Source organism: Molothrus ater, chromosome 14 (assembly GCF_012460135.2).
Source record: "Molothrus ater isolate BHLD 08-10-18 breed brown headed cowbird chromosome 14, BPBGC_Mater_1.1, whole genome shotgun sequence".
Classification (NCBI taxonomy): Eukaryota; Metazoa; Chordata; class Aves; order Passeriformes; family Icteridae; genus Molothrus; species Molothrus ater.
This window is the reverse complement of record NC_050491.2, coordinates 8,092,344-8,113,403: the sequence shown is the minus strand read 5'-3', so window position 1 is coordinate 8,113,403 and position 21,060 is coordinate 8,092,344. Positions and strand designations below refer to the sequence as shown.

The following is a 21,060-nucleotide window of genomic DNA, read 5'->3' as shown; positions in this document are numbered from 1 at the left end:
ACAGTAAGTATCTGTATGACCCCTTTTAAAGAGACTGGGATTTTTGCTGTTTCCATCAGTGGGAATAGAAAACAGTTTTTATTTATTGTGGCCTTAACATACCTGATTTTGTGGTGGTGTGATACTGGAACAAAGCAGAGAGAAAGGAATGTAAATCTATAGGAGATGATAGATTTGATCTTGGTGGAGAGATAACTAACTATGGGTCCTGTTTGTAGTAGTTAGCCACATGTTATGCTTAGTGTGATGTACTGTCTGTGTCTCTTGAGCTGAGGTCACTTGAGGACAGACTGGGATTTTTTTACTTTAAGTGGTAGTGCAATCAGGCTCACTGCATTTACTGAATGAACTATCATCCAGTGTGTCTACATTAAAAACTGTTTTGCAGGGTTAAGATCAATTACTTGTTTTTGCTTTGGATGCTTTGCATTCTTGCTCACGGTTGGGTTGGTGTTATGTGAGAAGGGAGGGTTGTGGATTCATACTCATATACTCATGTAGTTGCAGACATACTTTACCCAAAAAGTAAAACAGTCCAAAACCTCAGATCAAAAGATGAAAACATTTTTTAAACCTCTAACAAAAGTAATAAATGGAAATAAGAATTAACTTTGTCAATTTTCACCCCTCCCTCAATAAATCACTAAAATCTTGGCTTTTATCTTAGATGGATAACACAATAGGCACTAGAGCACACCAACATTACGCAAATACTTCATGTGCTATCAATTATTTTGGAAGGAGTCATCATCTGAATTGTGAAATGCTTTGACCTTTTTTTAAATGAATAGTGTAGGAAGGGGAGAGTGTTAGTTAGGCTGACACATTGTTTCTCTTGTACTTGTGTGGGTATATTTCAAAGTGTTCAGAAGAACACAGCAGTGAATAGGGCTCCTGGCTCCATACCCAGCCCCTCCTGACCTGTGGAGTCATGTGGAGCCAGAGATGACCCTGGTACGTGAGAAGGGGGTAGAAGTGAGCAATAAAATTTAGTGTGCTGCTAAAAAGCATTGGATGTTATGAAATCAAGAGAATACATTCAATGGGGATGCAGCTGTGCAAGCCTGACAGTTGATGACTTTCAGTCTTCAGCTAGTAGGAAGGTGAATGCCCCTGATGGAGTTAGGAGACCAGAGCAGACCCATGTGCCTGGAGTGTGTTCTCATGGAAAGGATTCTCCTAACAGACTTCTTCTAAAAGGAAAAGATGGCCAAAATGAATATACAATGTGTGATGAAATTACAACGAGTTTCATTAGAAATTTCCAGAGATATTCTGGATTCCAGATTTGATGTACCTACTGATTTAAAGTGATTTACTTTGAACACTCATCTTTGCCAAGGCTGATATTCTTCATTTTAGTTAACAGTGCTAGCCATGTACATTTTTTCCCTTATGTTTGTGAAAACCATTTCATTTTTAGGCATTAGGACAGATTGATTCCATCAACATTCCCCCAATTATTCTGAGTTTCAGAATATGTTTTGCCCAGAAAGCAGTAAGTCCTGTACTGTTCTTTCAGTTGGCAATGCTTGATTTCTTCTTAGGTTGTTTTCCATATATGGATGTCAATGCTTTGATTTTCAAAATTAATCTAGCTGGGTAGGTGAAAGCTGAATTAAATTAGGTATTTTCTAGTCTGACTCTTCCATATCTCAGTATTAATTTCACAGCAGGCAGTCATGCACTGCACCCAGCTGGGCACATGGCATCAGACCCTGAGGTGCCAGCAGCCACCTGCAAGCAGGGAGCTAAAACCAAACACCTTGAACAAACAGCACCCTAGGCAAACCATCTTATTTTATTATCAACTTCAGAGTTTATTAATTTATCAAACCAGGTCAAAGTGATACAACAAGTACATAAATAAGTACTGTAACAGACATACATCTCATGAAGAGAATACAAAACATGACACTGTGTATTTTGTTGTCTTTAGTGACCAGAAACCGGAAAAACGCAACACTGCATTTTACTAAATGATGCTTTTTGCTTTTCTTAAGAAGTGTTTATTATAAAATAAATACACAATCTGGATTCCACCAGTCCCGTCACAAATCCAAAAAAGCAGGTTGCCATCCTCATTAAAAAAAATTACAAACACTGTACATTTTCCACTTAGTCTTTTGCCACCAGCTACTGCTACAAACAGACAGTGCCTGTTAGGTGAGAAATCAACTGCTGGTCTTCTCACAGAACACTACAATTCTTCAGAACCTCTTCCTAAAGACTTATAATAAAATTTTACAGTCCTGCAGCACATTTCAACCCAGTAGTTGCCATGTGCAATCAGCGCTTCTCATGCCAAACTGCTTCTTCTACAGTTACACTGCAGCTCTGGTGCAGTGAGGTCTTAGGGCCTTTGTTTTGATATGCTACACCCCTTTCCAACACCAGGACAGGACATCAGTCCCCTGGAAAGGCAGAACAGTTCACTTAGTTCTCCTTTTCATGAACAGTGATATAGAGGATTTCTCTTTGCCAGGTGTTCCTGCATTTCAACTTGCTGCACTTTCAAATGGCCTGTATGCCCAAACCTCATCTGCTCTCTGTCCAGCCCTAGGGACAGCAGGGTGGTCCTGACATCACCCTGTATGTTTTCTCCTAATTCCCTTCAGCCTTTCCTTCACCTTCATGTCTGTTCTCCTCACTTGCTCCTCTTTGTTGAGAAGCCCTGCATCCCACTCACACACACACACAGCATGGCCAGGCCCTGGGTGCCATGGAGAAGCCTGGTCCTGAGGCCTGCACTGTCTGATGGAGGCTGCCAGGGTCTGCTGGCCCAGCCAAGGATCCCCTCACCATGGTGAAGCTCTGCCTGAATGGGCTTTTGGCATTCAGCACCAACCTCTCCCACAACTTCATCCCTTTAGGAATGTGGACACCCTTGAGTGCTGTCACTGGCAGAATGACAAACCTCAAAATCCTTCCTGTCACTGTTGATTTCACTCCCTGTGAAGCCCCAGCCCCTGGCTCAGGCCATTTCCATAAAGCTTTGTTTCCTAGCTTGTGTTTGAACAGCACTATTCCTGTCTGCTTGTGGAGTAGAAAACAGGAGCAAAAGCAGGCAGAGCCACTTGCATCTTGGGATTTAATCCAATATTGCAGCCACAGGGCAGTGCAGGATTTTGGTGAAAACAGGTTTCAAATTGTTATAATTAGTCTGCAGATGAAAGTCACTTCTCTTAAACACACTGTAGACATGCTATACTAATTTTAACAGAATCTCTCAGATTTGAGTTTTTTTTCCTGAACAGTTGTCACAACAAGCAGCTGCTTGTTGTGCTCTACAAGCCTGTAGCTGTTTGTTGTTTGTCATGGGAGAGAGCTATTCTTGACACATGAGAATTGAGAGGTCACCCTCAGAAAAATCAAGATTATGTTTGTAACAAATCAGAACAAATAAATTAAGTTCTGTCACAACTTTTAAGGCATTATTAATCATGAGTTTTAATGGTTTAGGTGTTTTGAAAATACTGCAAGTACTTCACCACTTTCTGCTACGTCTCTTTAGAAGGTGGTTTACCAGGCAAGAGCATGTGTAAATAGGGCCCAGAAGAATGAAGTTATTAGGGTTATTATAGGGAGCTAACACTTTTAGGGAAGTGGGTGGAAGAAACAGTGAAAACCACTTGAAAGCCAACATTTGCTCCAATTGCTACAAAAATATATTGATTGCCACTAACACCTGCTGTTCAGTTTATGGACTTTATTTGCTCAACTACAAGACATCATCCCAAAGGCAGGCTGCTAAGGAGTCTGTTAGTTTAAATCTGGTATTTATGCCTCCAACATGAATATTGTATCACTCCTATTTTTCCTGCACTACTACAAGAAATCCATGAATCATTTCAACACCAGAAATGGTATAAATTCAGGACAGGATATAATGCTCTCCATAGCTCCTGCACATTTATTAGGTGTCCTTCTTTTCATTAGTTTGAATAACTTGCCAAATAATAATAGTAAAAATGTTCTGTTTTCTCTTTTTAACTTGTAAAGAAATGCAACTCTAGGAAAGCACAGTCTTTCTTTCTCCTTCCCCCACCAGTAACACAGAGCCTTCTAGTCTTTTGGAGGAGATATTTGAACAGTTGACACAGACCACTACACATAAAGCAGCAAATTTGCTGTGCATGATGTGAATAATTACTGCATTATAGTTTTGGGGTTTAGGGCAACTGCTGACTTAAGCAAAATAAGCCTGCAGTCCAGCTGCAGATCCAAGTTTTCAGAAGTTTTCTTGTGTTTTTCCCTCCAGTGCTGTCTCCCTTAACAGTGACCCTTTTCAGACTTTTCAAGGTACAAAACCTTTACCAAATCCTCGAGCTCAGTCCTGCACACTCTGCTTTCACACATTTGGCTGATCTGAGCTTCTCCCTCGCTAAATATTTTCCACTGGCCTGAAAACAAAAACACAAAGGAGACAGATATTGACTTAGAAAAGGGCACAGGGACTTTGAAGACATTTACAAGCACTCTGCAAACCAACTGATTCACAATGGTCAAAGAGGGAATGTCCAATCCTCCCATGGAAAATATTTGAAGCATCTTACAACCATGTAACATATTCCATGCAAAATAACTTTGTTAAAAAAATAAATATGGATCAGAATATTACTATTTTCTTTAATTAAGTAGTCCTGTAAGTTGGCTCTATTTATTCAACCATTTCATGACACTAGATACCCTGGTAAACCAAAGTATTTAAAAGATGGGAAGCAACACAGCTAAATGTTTCATGTGCTGTGAACTCCTCCTACCTGTGCCTAATACAAAGTGTGATGGAAAATAATATTTCTACACATTTATGATAGTGGTAATAGAAATGCATGCTGTCCTGGTAACTAGAATACTACTGGCTACTAGAATACATTGCAGATAACAATGACAAGCTTATGGAAGGCTGACAGCAAAAAACTAGGGAATTTTTTATATGAAAACATATGTGTATCTCAATAGGTTTGTAACAATTAAGAACATATTATTTCTGGGAAAAAGACTTTTAACTAGGAAAAAAGTTATAGAAAAAATTTCTAATTGTAATAAGAAAGAACTAGGAATTAAAAATATCTATATCCTAATTCAGTTAGCAAATTAGCTGAATTACTAATTGTTAACTACTGTCACAATCCCAAACTGGATGAAATACAAAAACCAAATTGAATCAAGAGTGATAAAAATAGTACATATCCTTTCATAAAACATATTTTAATAATGAAGGTGTTGTTAAGAGCATAGGAAAGTAATCTTTCAAATACAACATAAGTGCATGTAGAACCCCTTTAAAAATATCTGATGTTTTCCCTTCTAAATTTCTTTCTACAACACTGGGGTAACTTGACATGTTACATAAATAAATCCAAATTCTGCAGCTGTGCTGACATTAGTCATATTTCAGACTTACTCTAGCATGGGCAGAAAAGATCCTATATTGTACTTTATCAAAACACAAGAGACTTAGACAGCATGTACATGAACTACTGTTATATGTATCTATATTTTAAATTGCTGTGCTTTGATCACTTAAATCTCAACTTATCAAATATTGTGATCATATACTAGTGGAAAATTCAGTACATCCATTTGACTGGGATGAGCAACAGAGAATGTTTTTCATGGCTATGATTATATGGAGAGTAGAAACCTCAGTAGGTCAGAATTTTACTTACTAAGGGTTGTCCTTGTTATCAACTTGAAGTAAGGAAGTCCTTCAAATTCTCTCTTGGACAATTTTTCAACATAGAGGTGATGCAGAATCCCTTCAGCAAAGAAATGAGAAGTGCATGTTACTGGAAATGTGCCCACTGTTCTAAACCTAGAGTGCTGCCCTACCTTTTTGTAAAATTTTCAGTCTATTCTTTTTTAAATTCTGTTTCTCCATCCCTCTGTTTTTTTGCTATTCTCCTGTAAAACTATTCTCCTGTGAAACTGGGATTGCAGCAAGTTTGTGAGAGGTGTAAGAATTAGCCAATTCTTTTCCAAAACATTGAATCCTTCTTAATTATGAGTAAATCTAAGATTACAACAGAAGCCAAAAGTCCCAGTGTCTTGGAGAAAAACAGCATAATTCTGCAGTAGGATACCATTTTGAGCCAGCAGGCAACATGACTGTCAAATCATTATTAGGCTTTGTGGCTTTTTAACACATGGGCTAGTTGTGAACCTCCCAGTGCTCTGTGATTTCTTTTCTGCTCCCACTTTGGCCTTGGCTTTCTCCTTTAAAGCATCTAGAGATGTATAATTTCCAGCAAAAGGGTGCACTGTGTGAGGGTTCCCCATGAGGATCATATGCTTTTTGCTTAAAGTAGATAGAGAAGATTTTTATGAGGCTGGAGATAGTTTTTATTACACTAAAAGTTCACGATTTGCAGTAGTGCTTGGGCTTCTGAATGCTTCTCTATTTTGTTCTAATTTTACCAGTTAGTCTAGTAAAAGATACTGTTTCCATCCTTAACACATTTTTTGCCCATATTCTATATGCACCATCATGGGTGTATCATCACATAGCCGACAGGGCACACCAATTTCAATGGAAAGCTTTTTGATCCTCAGTAAGTAATCCTAAGTAAGAGCCTCCAGCCACTTGTTTCAAACCCTACTACCCATTTATCTGCAATAAATTACACAGAGTAATACTGAAAACCTGTTTGTCATTGTGCTTTTGCTCCCAATGAAGGGTAGGAGTTAGCAGAACTACAGCTTTGTGTGTTTCTAATGAGTTTTGTACAGAAAAATTCGAGTATGATGGAAGTGGCTGTAATAGTGATATCCTAAAGAGCCAAAAGAACAGCAAAATGCTTAAATCTGTAAACTGTCCTGGGATTTTAGTGGAAGGTGATGCACTGTTTAAAGAAAGAAATTTCTCAACTCACCTTTTCTAATTGTCCACACGTGTATTTCTATTTGAGGTGGCTTTTCAATCTCTATTGCAATTTTCCTGATGGTTTCTCCTTCCTCTGTGAAAATGGATTCATAGACAGGAAATGTCTCTTTCCCACAGAAGTAATCTTTGTTGTCAAAGGTTTGACTTGGCACATCTTCTGTTTAAAAAACAAAAGAACAGAGCACATACTACAGCTATAATCAAGTCCTCCAGAATTTACTTGGCATCAATAGCCAAGAATGGTTAGTTTGAAAGTAGAATGTTCATTTGTATGGCCACACAAATCCATCTCCAGCTGTTAACACAGACACTTAACAGTGTTCTGCCAGGCTCTGGTAGCCTGTCCATGGTGGTAAAACAGTATTTATACTTCTAATCCAGTTTCCTGAGGGAATAAGCTGTGTAAAACAATGTGGTCTGGGAGACTCCTCACAAGTCTTGAACCTGTTGTCTACTTTTCAAGCATATTTGAAATTATGTTAGAAATCTCAGGGTAGTACAAGAACTAAATGAAAATTGGTGGTTGGTTAGAGTGAAGAGACCCAAATTAATGTTTTGCTGAGGAAAAGAATCTATGAGCTTTGCATTTTGCTTGGCAGCAGCCACGTGGCCAGTGCAAGCCTGAGCCAGCCACAGCACACATTATCTCTTGCCCACCTGGTAAAGTTGTAGAGGCTAAGTAGAAATTGTAATTATTCTGTTTGCAATTGAAAGTTGGGCAGCAGTATAAGAGAGATGATACAACTTAGAGGCTCAGACCACTTTTTGTGGAAACACCTAACAATTAATACATCTCCACATGTACAAGACAGACTGCAGGAAAAGGTTCGGGTTTCTTAAAAATGGGTACGTAGGATCTCAAAAACAAGGCAGTAGCCTCCTTTTTGCCATTAATTTTTCTATTGAAGCCTGTTAGCCAGGCTTTGTTGGCTGTTCTTCCAATGAAATCTGTGGATCTCTGCTTCACAAGTATCCAAAAGGCCTAGATACACACCTCCTGCCTGCCTACTGCCTCTGCATCGTGGTTTTTTCCCAGTAAGCAAGACTAGCAGGAGAAGATGGGAAGTGTGCATTCTGCACAAATGTTTCTACAGTGGCTGAGCAGCTCATTTCCTCAGAGCATTCTTGCCCAGTGCATCACGAAACAAACACAGAAATGGGTACATAAGGGAACTGTTTAAAGGCACATAAGGGAACTGGACAGTCCTTTACCTTTTGTATTACATGAAATATGGCTTTTCATTTGGCAAACCATCAGCAGAATCCTTTTAGGAGATTTTTCACCAGCTGTACACACTTATTTTAGTAATGTCTACATAAGTTTTATCATTAGTACAGCATAGACACAATGCTAAATCTGTGATAAGTTAGTATTTATTTTAAGGATTAAGTTATGTAACTGACACCAATCAGAGTTATGAATCCTTCTGGTACATTTTAAAAAGCAGAAATGATGTTATCTCCACGTGGATTTTAGAAGCTAGAAAATATCTGAAGGTTCTGTTGGCACTGTAGTGGGGGAAGGATGGGAGTCTTTTGGCAGTAATGAACTTTCTGTATACATTTCTGTAATACTCTCTTTGGAAGTGAGCATCAGGAAGTCGTGTTAACAGCAGAGAGAAAGGCAGTGACTGCTAAGGACATGTGCCAGCAGCATGTCCCCTGTGTGAGGAGCAGCAGCAAGAGGAGAGGTGGCCAGGCAGCTCTGCTGTCTCACACTGAGGCCCCTGCACACCCGCTGGAACATGGCACAGCTGCTGCTGCTGTTCACATCAGAGCCTGTGGTCAGGAGGCTTGAGCCAAGCCCTTTAACATGCACAGCAAAAAGGTGGTCTGTGATCAACTTTGTTTTACCTGGACAGACTTTACAGCATTTTCCTTCTACTTTCTGAGGGTATTTGCAGGGATATTGTTCTGGACAGTGAATTTTCTTACATTCTTGTTTGGTGATGTTGCAGGTGCACAACACACACTCTACGACTCCAAAGGCCCGGAGATTGGGATGCCAAGATTCGCCATGTGAGTATGTTTTGCCATTTGAAACACAAACTACAGAAGAAAAGAAAAAGGAGAAAAAGTTCAAGTGGAAAAGGTATGTTCACTTCCTACTTGTCTATAAATACTAATTTAATTCGTGCCCATTGTTTAAAGTAGTGTCTCTGCATCATCTTTTAGCATCTCAGGCCCATTTCTCTGCTTTTTAATTTTAACTTGTAGTTCCTTTATTTAAAAGGAGTCTGAGCCCGTGGTCACCCTTTTCTGAGCAGCTTTTCCTTGATGCCAACTCTGCTGATGCTGATGTCCATTAAGTTTTGAGGAAAACAGTGAAGGTCAAGTGTCTGACTAGCTCCCCCCCAGTTCATGCATTTCAGTTATGCATTAACCACTCCCTCCCCTCGTATTCTCAGTCCATACACAGGACACAGCCTGCTACAGTGGCTTTGGCTGCATTTGAATTGAATTTGGAGATGACAGGTTCATGTCATTTGAGTCATCTGCACAGCTCCAGCCATTTGCTGAACACAGCCTTTGCAGTGAGAGCAATGCTATCAGCTGGCTGGATTAGTGATACCTGGGCCTTTTATTGCTTGTACATGAGAGTCCTGCTATGTAGCACACTGAAAAAAACACAGAATACTTGCAAAATGAAGTCTAATTCCTTTGTGGAAATAGGTATGTCGATAGGTATATAAATTCATTTGGCTTTTGGAATCACAAGAAAACATGAAAAGATTCATTAGGGACTGAAATTTCATTCCAAAAGCTTCTAAGAACTTCAGAATATTTATTCATCTGAGCCCCTGGGAGTCAGAGAAATACAGCTGACACAAAGAGAGTGGAAAAATCCATGCCTGGTAGAAGCCACTTTGGGTCACCCAGCAGTTGATGGGAATTAAATCACTTTACACCACGTTTCCATTTGTCCTATAAATCCTACTTCTTTCTTTTAGAATATTTTATAAACACAAAGAAAAATGCAAACTAATCCTAACAAGGTGAAAGAAAGGGCACTGCCTGATTTCTAAAAGCAACAAAAGTGAAGCTGGGATATGTTGTAAATATTTCCAATTCTTCTAATATGCCATCATTTTTATTAATGTTTTTTATTTGTAAAATATGTTCCTATTTTGCCTGTAACTTTCAAAAGCAATTTAAATTTTATCTGTAATCTGAAATTTATATCTAACTGGTAACAGATGTAACCAACTGGTTTATATATTTTAGTGAGTTACTGAGATTTATGGGGAGTGTTTTTTGCAATGTCTTTCATGAGCTTATGCTATCATTTCGTTAGTAATTTGCAACTTTTTAACTCTTTTTTTAAGACATGAGATTTTTTTAGAGATAGGAAACAGTTTTGTTTCTCAAATAAAAGTGAAGTTTTATCTGTAAACTAAGAACATGGGAGAAAGAACTATAAATGAAAAAACTGGTAAGTACTCAGCTGCTCAGCAGGCTTCTTAAATGCCTAAATAGCATACTATTGCTAATTTGTATGCTTCCATGGACTTCTTTTCCCCCAGCCAGAGTTCTCCAGATCCTTTATGGACATAAATACTTCCTGAGTTCTCCCTGACAGGTGAAGGGATAATACATGACACTGTATAGATACATACTCTCTGTCTTTTAAGGGGTTTTTGACACAGAACAATTAAATAAATACTCTGAGGCAGGAGATGAAGACTCTAGCAGAAGCGAAATACTGGCAAATAACTTCTAGTTACCCTGTTTTTAGTGCTCTTCATGATCAGAATGAGAAATCTGTATCCACACAACCACACAGTATTTGCATGTCAGAAGAGCTGTGAGTTTGTTCTTTAACTTGTTGAAATGTGTCTCAAGGGACATGTGCATTAATTACTAAAACACTTGTTAATTGCACAGGAACAAAAGAAAACACATGGTCAGCATTCCTGTTTCCATCATGGGGATCTCTCAGACACTCTCCAGGCAGTGAGTGTCTGAAGCTATACTGCATCCAGAAATATGCTGCTCGTCTGTATCTCCTTTATTTGCTGAAACAAGTCAGTTAGAAACTGCTTTGATGATGTCTTCATGTGCAAATTACATGTCAAAGACATTGCACTGTGTGGAGATTCCTGCTCCTAGATTCACCATAAAACACTGGCATGATCTGAATGCTTTTTCATGCTTGTTCAGGTGGATAATAAAGATCCTATAGCCAACATTCCTTCTGTTAGTTAATACCTTAAAAGATTAGTTGGCCCTAATACAAGGGATTTTAACTCTTTGTGGTAGTTTCTAAGTATGCTGACTGGTATTTATGGATAGATGCTCTTCTGAGCATGTGTTTTTACAGCTATTTCTTTTATAGCTTCCTAGGCCTGTTCCTGCAGACCTCTGTTCACAGAAGTACATCCCCTGTGGGAACTGAGCATTCCACCCTTTTTACTGTACAAAACCTGCTGTCCCACTAACTGGTGAATGCTATTTTCTTTATTTTTGTCCTTCCTGTAGTGCATGAGGAGCATGACTTGAATATGGTTTGCCACATGGGCTTAAAATTCTGCTGTCCTCAAAACATAGCATGTCCTATATTCTATTAGCAGAAGGCACTAAAAGATTCTTTACAGTGAGAATCATTGCATTGGTTCAATTTGCCTCTCTACAGCTCAGGCATCCAGTACAGGCTAATTGCCTACTCTGCCTCTTATGTTAGTCACAGGGGAGGGAGATATCCCTTGTATCCCACAGTCTCAGGAAACTGTTGAAGGTGGGGGAAGACATAAGACTGTCTTTCATGAGAATAATTTGCTAAGTCTCAGATGCAGAAAACCTCCTGATACTGTGGCAAAGCTTTATGGTCTGAGATTTGCAGGGCAGTTGAAATATAAGCTGTTTGCAGCTATAAAAGTTACAAAATAGGAGAGAGTGTAAAGAAAATAGCCACAAACAATTTCCTCCAGGACAAATCACTGTGTGAACAAGTTAGTGACTCTAAAGGCATTGGGGTGTCCTTTGTGACACAAAGCACTCACTTCCCTGGCAGCCAGCACATGAGCTCTCAGAATTATGGGGCACAATCCCACAAAGTAACTCGGAGAGCAACACTACTTTTGCAGAGTGAAATGCAATGTTGTACATGTAGGCAGACCTGATTTCAGTCAAGAAGGAATTTCATATCCTCCATAGCTTATTGCTTTTGCCTTCCTCATTTGCATTGGATTTCTCAATACCAGTGCGAATTTTCAAGATCCTGCTGTATATTTTGAGAGGTCTTTTTGAGCTCTGGGTCACTGATCCTGACCCAGATCAATCCTGGAAGAAGTGCCTGTCCTTACCTCGGCCGTGCCTGTGCTTGTTGTTGATGACGATCTGGACGATGGTTCCGGAGGCCTGCTGGGGGTCGGGCAGGGCCCCGCGGTTACCCCTGGCACTGGGGAATCGGGGCACGTTCACTGCCTGCCTGCCTGAGCTGGCTGCCAGGTCGTAATGGGAGCGGTGGTAGGAGTGCCTCTGGAGACAGAAAGACAGCAGGAGAGTCAATGCCTCATTCCAGTGAACAGGGGGTATGAGTAGGGAACGAGTACTGCTGGATAAAAGTAGGTGTGTAGTGCATAGCATGTTTTCTAAAAACACTGCTTCTTTTCAGAGAATCATTTTCTAAATGCCCATGAACCTGAAGGTTTCATATTACAGGTGTTCGCAGGGGTCTTAGGATGAAGGAAGAGACGAGGATCTGACTCCATGTTTCAGAAGGCTTGATTTATTATTTTATGATATATATTATATTAAAACTATACTAAAATATTAGAAGAAAGGATTTCATCAGAAGGCTAGCTAAGAATAGAAAAAGAATGATAGCAAAGGCTTGTGACTGACCAGAGTCTGGACAGCTGGACTGTGATTGGCCATTAAATAGAAACAACCACATGAGACCAATCACAGATCCACCGGTTGCATTCCACAGCAGCAGATAACCATTGTTTACATTTTGTTCCTGAGGCCTCTCAGCTTCTCAGGAGAAAAAATCCTAAGGAAAGGATTTTTCAGAAAATATCATGGCTACACTTATTTTATAGACATGATTCTTCTCACTCACCCAAAGATCTGCTGGTTCATGCATTTAAGTAGTGCACCTAATGCTTAAAAGCCCTTCAGATTCTCTCCAAATGCTGTCACAAAAATCGTCTTTTGAGCAGTTAATTGTTAATGGATACTTTTACCACCAAAGACAGTGAAGCCCTATAGTAAATATATGTGTGTATGTGAACTGGGAAGCAAGTATTTGCAATTATTATTTAAGAGCAATTCTTGCATAGCGAACTAATACTGTTAAATTTTATTCTTATAGAGCATGTACAGAAAAAAACAAATCCAGAGACTTCAGGAGCTCTTGCTCTAATTTAGCATTATTCATGAATTCAGGTTGAGTGAAAGAAACTTGTTTTTGGCTAGATTCACAGAAGCCAGAATGAGGCAGTAGTTATTCAGACCCATTATCATCCTTTTCTGTTTTTTTCCCCAATGTACTGCCATGCACAGCACAGCAAGAAAGTATGTGTTTAAACTGTAGGTCCCACTTACAGCTTCCCTGTTGGCTGGCTGCCGGAATATGTCTCCATCAGAATGTTCCCATGACAATTCTCCATCTCCTGTACATGAAGCAGAACAGTATCCATTAGAGGAGTACAACACCTTGGGAGATACAGAGGGGAAAAGTCTCACCTGGCTTTACAGCTGTATTAGGGTCTAGTGAGTAGCAGAGGAATGAATATGAAAATCAGCAAATTTTGATAGTAATATACTTGGCCATGCAGGGAGCAGAAACTGACTCACAGTTTCCTCCGTGTGAGCTGTGCTAGATCTTTGCAAATATTTTGTTTAGGTTTGCATTTCATAGAAAACACAGCAGCGAGATAAAAAAGATTCTGCCATATTGAAAAAGACAAGGTAGATTATGAGATAAATGATCATTTTACCATTTTTACAAAAGAGCAGTAGATAGGAGAATACATTAAAAAAGCCCTGGATCACTGCAGACAGTGGGTCGCCTCAAGTGCATAATCTGATGTAATCTCACCTCTGCTATGGAAATGCTAAAGAACTGGTTTCTCATTAGTGACTGTGTCTGATGTGACTGATTTCTCCACTGTAAGGCTGGTTTGCTGCATAGCTATGTTTGATACTTTGTACTTTGAAAGTCAGATTGATTTTTGTAACTGGAAGAGGCTGGTTTCAGATGCAGCTCAGGTAACTACCTGGTAACTGACATCAGACAATTAACAAGGATTTTCTTTAATTAACTGTCAATGTATTACATTTAAAACAGTATATCACTGTATTTCTTCCTGGGAACAGAGCTATCACTTTGCTTGTTTGAGATCAGGTGGCTTCACAAGCAGCTTGTCTGGCAAAAAGTTTCAAGATTTGTAAAGATACTGTGGAGTAACATGGCAAAGCAGCAAAGAATGAGGAACAATCTCTGTGCAAAGGAGAACTGCAGAGAGATCCTCATCCTTGTTCTGTCCGAGGTGATGTGTTCATACAGCACAGAGCTCTGCCCTCCTGAGAAATCAGCTCAGCTCCTCCATGGTGCCACACATAAGTTAATTACCACTGCATGGTCCCCAGAGGAAGCAGCTTTGTCACCCTGCTGCACTGACAGGACTACACAGCTTCTGTGCAAGACCCATTCCTTCAAATTGCACAGAGCTCTCTCTGCATCCTGCTGCTTTATTAGCACTGATGCACTCTCAAGTACCTTCCTGCTGGCTCAGACCTCCACTGCTCAGAGCTTTTGGTTCAATTTGTGCACTCAGCCAACTCCTCAGGTCAGGTGCTGTGGGACTTTGCTGGTTTGTGTTTCACAGCTCTTGCACCATAGGGAAAATTATACAACCAGCTAGATATTTTTACCATGCAATAGTACTGAGTTCAAACAAGCAGAATATCAAAAGAATGCAGCAGCACAAAGGTGCAAGTAGGGGAGATTTTCAAAGCATCCTAGCATCACTGATATTTTGAGTGGCACTTCTGAAAAACACAGGTACCTTTAAGTGCATATTAGAGAACAGGCCATAGATGCTTAGATACCCTGAAAGTGGTGGTTCAAGTGCCATAATACTAATAGTGAGATAAAATACATTTAGAAATTCTCAGACATTTTGAGCTTTTAGAAAGACAGTTAGGTTTTGACATTCAGAGAGGCTGGGAAGGCCCCTAGAATCAAGTGTCCTGTGGGTACAAGATCTAAAATGCAATTGCTAGTAAAATATTGAAGTCACCTGAGTATTGTCTCACACATAATTTAAATTGGAGTAATTGCCCTTGCCTCTGAATTGAAATTCTCATGTCTTGCCCAACTAGAGTAGGTCTGCTACCTTGTCAGATAGAAGCTCATCTTTCATTACAAACCTTCTCTACCCAGAGTAATGGCAACTACTTCAATACATCATTTGAAGCCTTGATTTACCTCATTAGGGGGATGCAACTTTATTATCCAAGCATTCTCACCTTGTTTCAATTTAGGAAAACAAAGGTAGCAATGTTACCTTGCTGGCACTTACAGAGTAATTTCCCAAAATACATTGGATTGTAATTAAATGGGAAACTTGGAGAAAGTGTCCTGAGTGACAGTGCTGGTGCACAGACAAGGCTCTGAAAGGGGAAAAGTAAATTCAGAGCCTGTCCTTCTGTGACTGGCCTTGAACGTACCTCTGCAAACTGGACAGCAGGACTCCGGAACAGAAACTGGGAAAGAGCAAGTTAACTTGGGACAGGTCTTCAATCCACAGTACACATTTCCTTCCTGCCAGTAAAATACAAATGGGAATTTAGAAGGAGTTGTTGATTGTCTGGTACTGTAGATTCTTTTTTTTTTATGGATATGCTTAAATATGTGTTTACATAAATGCCACTCTATGCAAAAAGCAGAATATTAGATTAGAGCAGTCTGTTCAGTATTTATTATGAAATAATTAGTTCATGAAGAATATGATGATGATTTTATGAGAGGAGTAGAGAGCTGCCAGTAGTTGATACTGAAGAGCTGGTTAGATTGAGAGGGATGTTTTGGTTCAGACACGCTCTGAAGAGTCACTGGGTGACTGCTCAAATATACTGGATTTGAATTGTGACATCTCAGGAATGGCTCTGTGGCCTAGTGCCAGCTCAATGCTGTCCCCTCCCAGCCTTGGGGCTCTTTACTTATCAGCTCAGTCTAAATGAAATCAGTCATTGGTTTAGTGCTGTATTTTCCAGTTAGGCTGAAGGGGAATATTCTATCTATGCTAAGCAGCAGTATTTTACCTGCTGCCTGTGCACTGTAAGCTCAGTCACAGGCAGATGCAGGGTATGCATTGTGCACTGTGTTTAAGAGGTCATCTGGCATTTATTTACCAGGTACTGCACACTCTCACCAGCTCTGAGCACTCTCATGGGTTCAATCATTAATTCTCAATTCCCAGCCTTTGCTACACATTGCTTATATTTCAGTGTCATATCTTCTAGAAAGGAGAACTGGAGCATAGACAGAGCAGAGATCTGTCAAATCATGTTACTTACTGAGCAGCTGCACTGGGCACACTGGTTTGCTTGCCTGTTTTGGAAAAGCCCCTCAGCCACAAACATTTCTCCATGGTGGTAGGTGGTGCCATTGTATTCACAGGATTTCCCGGTGATTTTGCTGCTTACTGAGAAAAGGGAGTCTTCTGAAAGCAAGGGGAAAGGAACATTTCATGCAAACGTTCTTGAAAATTCACAATATCATAAATACAGGGGAGGAAAAACTTCCCCTCTTCATTTCTCTTTATTATGAAATGACAAGTTTTGTGATACTGCAAAGTACAAGTGATATGCTACTATCTTGCTGAGCTTTGGTAAATTACACTTAGAAGTGACTGTCCCAGTTAATCCTAGGATGCTGTCAACCAACAGCATCCTAGGGTTGTGGTTATGTGCCTACCTGCTACATGTACATGGCTCTTTCATGCTTTAATGTAAAAGGCATTAGGTCCTGCATGCACACAGAATCCCACTAACAACAGCCCTGTTCTAGCAGGGTTCTCCTTCTTAGTACTGGATACTGATGATGTTTTTTTAAAATTATTTCTAGTATTATAGCCCAGAGAGCACTTAATTGCAGGTTAGCAAGTTGTGCCACAGGGCATGGATGATTCCCTGCCACTCACAGGCACAAACCTTTTGGTAGAGGAGCACCAGTAATGATGATGGGACTGCCAAGAGAGAGCCATGTACTGTTTGTTCCTAGTGGCTTTCACAATTCATTGCTGCTGCTGTTTTCAAAACGCGCAAAACTTGTCAAAACAGATGCCAAAAGCTAATTAAAAAGTTAATTTTTTTCTGACATGCACTGATGCACTCTCATTTTAATGTCAGATGTACAGATGAAGGAACTCTGCAGAATTTGATGCATATGACAAAGTGCACAATATGGCAGCATCAATTCAACTCTGAAAGCTCTTGCTTCAACTCAGGATCGTCCTGAGTTCTGCACCATATGGGTTAAATGTTTTTTCAAGACATAAAGCTATCCATACCTTATGCTAAAACATCTCCTAGATTGTTTAGGTATTAGCAGTTGATAAACTCTGCAAAGGGAGTACACTTTACCCATGAAATGTAAGTAAGTTACTTGATACTGCTTGGGCAGTGAACCTGGCACTACATATTTATATTCACATTAATTTAGCATCTCAGCATGGGAAAAGACATTTCAAACAAGGGCTCTGTGGAAGTAACAGTGGAGTGTTTGTTCTCTGGAGCCCAAATCACAGCAAATTTCTAGGAATGCAGCTGAAATTTCAATCAGTGGGTTTGGGCTTTCATGTAAAAGAAACCTGAATATTCAGGTTTTCCTACAGTCCTTTTCATTACCTATCAGATAAACCTGGAGATATTTTTCTGTGAAACCATGACACCGCAGAATGTACATTTTTCTTCTGTGAGCTCAAGTGAAAAGGCAGTTTTCTGCTGGTATGTACTGCCATTAAACACAGTCATTTAGTTTTCCATAAAAGCATATATTAATTACACTGGTCCATCAAATATTAATACTTTAAATGGGTAATGTGAAATCTGTCTGTGGAATGTACATGTACTACAGTATTTGAGAGTGTATGGGGTCAGCAAAGTCCATTCTGTAGGAGACTGGCAGAAGTCAGCTAGTCAGGGTTCCTTGCCTGACATTTCATTGCCTGACACATTTGGTATTTGCACTTCCACAGTTGGTGCACTGGATTCATCATTATTTCAAAGCAATCAAGAGTGTCCAATGACACCTTTTCAAAATCTTATAAAGAGTACAGAGCCCTGACAACATCTGTGTTTGGCACAGAAATGCATTGCTTTTGGCACTTGCTGTATGGTTTGCTAGTAATGCACAGTCTGGAATGGCAAGATGTATGCTCTAATTAAGAAATCCTTCAAAAGTCATCAGCAAAAAATTCAGTTGACAAATTCAGCTACTATTTATGCCCAAATATTGGAAAACATGTATAAAGAGGCACTTTTCAGGACTGGGATGCCTCCCAAAACTAAAATCTCTTTCTTGGGTTTTCTGAGAGTCATCTCATGGAAAGCAAGAGAAAGACTGACAAATCTTTAGTTATCTCCTTGCCCCTTGAGTAACTGGAAGAGCAGAAGACCGGAAAGAAATTAAAATGGAAGGAGAAATGAAAGGATAACACAGATGGTCCTTGACTGGAGACAAGCCCCTGTTCACAGAGCCTCTGCAGGACATGGCTGTGCTCATGTGGGATGCCTGTCCAAAAACAGTGTGTGTTCTGCTTGTGGTTTGACATTTGCTAAGACCAACACCTGAATGACTCACCATGACTTTTCAGAGTGTTGGATGAAGAGAGTAAATCTTACTGCAGATTTATCCTGGTATATGCCACATCACTCAGTTCTGAGGGAAATCACCAAATGCCATTAAACTGTGGCTTCAAAATAAGGAAGGAGGACAGTGAAACTTTTATTGCTTGGAAAATGATGGCAGAGAGAGCTGCACTAGGTAGTTGTTTTCTTCTGTGTTTCTTTTAATCTATCACAGAGGTGGGCCTGTGACAGCTAAATCATTACATGCAGCCAAAAACACATCTACATCTGCCTGTCTGGAATTTGGGATGAAATTCTATGGCTATTTTAAACCAGAGAATCACAGGATCGTTAAGGTTGGAAAGGACCATTAAGATTGTCAAGTCCAACTTTCAACTTAGTACCACCACCATGTTCACCACTAAGCCATGTCCTCAAATGCCAAACCCACATGTTTTTTGGACACTTCCAGGGATGAGGTTGCCACCACTTCCCTGGGCAGTCTGTTCCGATGCTTGACAACCCTGTCTGTCAAAACATTCTAAACATACCTAATGTAAACCTGCCCTGATGCAACTTGAGGCTATTTCCTCTCATCCTGTCACTCTTTACCTGGGAGATGAGACTGACACCCACCTCCCTACAACCTCCTTTCAGGGAATTGAAGTCTTATTTGATTAAATAATTGTAAGAAAAGTCAGTTTCAATTACAGGACATAGGACCATGATTTAAGTCCTATACCCAGGCCTGTCCATATGGTCATCTTTTAGCACATTGACTGGACATATTTCAATATTGCACAGAGTCAGGTCTTAAAAAGTCTTCAGATCAAGACCACATTACTTGTTATTGCAAAAAAATATATACAGTCATATATTGGAGATGGCATATTGAAGAGCACAACTGATCCTCTCCAAACACAGCATTTGCCTGGAGCTGCAAGGAAGATTTGTTTATTTTTTTGTGTCCAAATATAATTTCTGTCTGGTGCAGTTTCTCTCTCTGTCTAACTTTGCTGGTGGTGTGTGACTGATTTTCCTAACTCAGACTTGGTTTCTTTTCTAATGCTTTTGAAATCATGGCTAATTAGAGGAGTTCAGACTCCCCCATGATATCATATTCTCCTGTAGAATGTGAATTTAGAGTCATTGTGGATTGTTTAAATAAGTGCCAGGTTTGAGCTTTGAAAAATTTTGCCATTAATACTCATATCAGCATACATTATTCTGTGCCTTAGAAAAGACAGGTTAGAATCAGATTAATTAACTGCAAATATACTACATTGCTCAAAGCTCTATTTGTAAACCTTGCTTGCTAATCAGGACTGTTCCCAAAGCTTTATCTGGCATTTTAATGGTGCTGACTAACATTGCTTTAATTAGCTGCCTCTGTAAAGTACCAGGCAAACCATCTGTGTGAATCCTTTTAATTAACTGGCTTCAGTCTAAGGGTTTTTCCTGGCATTCTTAGTATGTCAGTGGAAGCAACATACAATGTATAGGATAAAGATGTTATAGCTTCATTGTAAAGGAAATATCTCTGCTTCTGTGGTTGCCATTTATTCTGTAAGGGCTCAGACTTCTGTATAGAAGTTGAGAGGCCATGCTTGTATTTCCCTACAATTTTAGTGTGATCAAGAAAAGACCATGAGTCTGCAATATGGACAGCAGTGATTTATCACCATCATTAGCATGAGGTGATGGCAGGAGCCAAGATGTACAACCTGGGCTTCACATGACCTGATATAGATTTCAATTTATCCTGTAAGTAACTTTAGAGGTTAAATCTGGCTTAAGAAATCCTTCAGATTTTACAAACAGACAACAGAATACAACTGTATCAAAAATGGATTATATTTAAAACAAATTTTTTTTAAAAAGCAACTGGAAAATACAGTGGCTATGCCTGAATCCTTATATCCAAATATTCCTCTCTTCCAAACATGGGATTCTGTCCAGCTTGTCAGCCTGGGCTGATGCCCCATACACACAGAGTAAATTCCAGGCTTGATGAAGCCAATAGAAAGGTTTCCTTCAGGATTCAGCCAACATACGTGCTTGAATGCTGCTTTTCTGAGACTGATGCTTGTAGTGTGAGGAACTGTTGATCTATACAAACAGGATTTGTATCAACTAAGACCTGTAGAACTTGATGTGAAAGTCAACTATGAACTAGAAGTGCATGCAGGTATAGTTCACAGATTTCATGAACTGTGGTTCATTTGACAGAGCATGCAAAGAAACATTATGGCAAAAATTTTGCCATGAAGGGATGCTAGCTCAGTGTGAACTGCAGCACCACTGCTTTCCTGATAGTCTGACAAAACAGTGTTAGATGTGAATTTCATAAACCACAGAAATTTTATGGAAAT

At 39.7% G+C, this 21,060-nt stretch overlaps 1 protein-coding gene across 3 annotated transcripts in view; it reads right to left on the bottom strand.

Moving 5' to 3' along the window:
* Positions 1–1,796: 1,796 nt before the first annotated feature.
* CHRDL1 (chordin like 1) overlaps positions 1,797–21,060 on the bottom strand; it is a 38,484-nt gene continuing 19,220 nt past the window's right edge. Inside the window, exons 5-12 of one of the 3 annotated variants that reach the window (XM_036402483.1) lie at positions 16,415–16,560; positions 15,566–15,659; positions 13,436–13,503; positions 12,190–12,364; positions 8,741–8,935; positions 6,876–7,043; positions 5,673–5,762; positions 1,797–4,403 (exon numbers count right to left, since the gene is read on the bottom strand). In XM_036402483.1, coding sequence (XP_036258376.1) covers positions 4,273–4,403; positions 5,673–5,762; positions 6,876–7,043; positions 8,741–8,935; positions 12,190–12,364; positions 13,436–13,503; positions 15,566–15,659; positions 16,415–16,560 — 1,067 coding nt within the window. In that variant the 3' untranslated portion in view covers positions 1,797–4,272. The remainder of the gene's footprint in view (positions 4,404–5,672; positions 5,763–6,875; positions 7,044–8,740; positions 8,936–12,189; positions 12,365–13,435; positions 13,504–15,565; positions 15,660–16,414; positions 16,561–21,060) is intronic. The other 2 variants (XM_036402484.1, XM_036402485.1) reach the window with 2 other exon arrangements.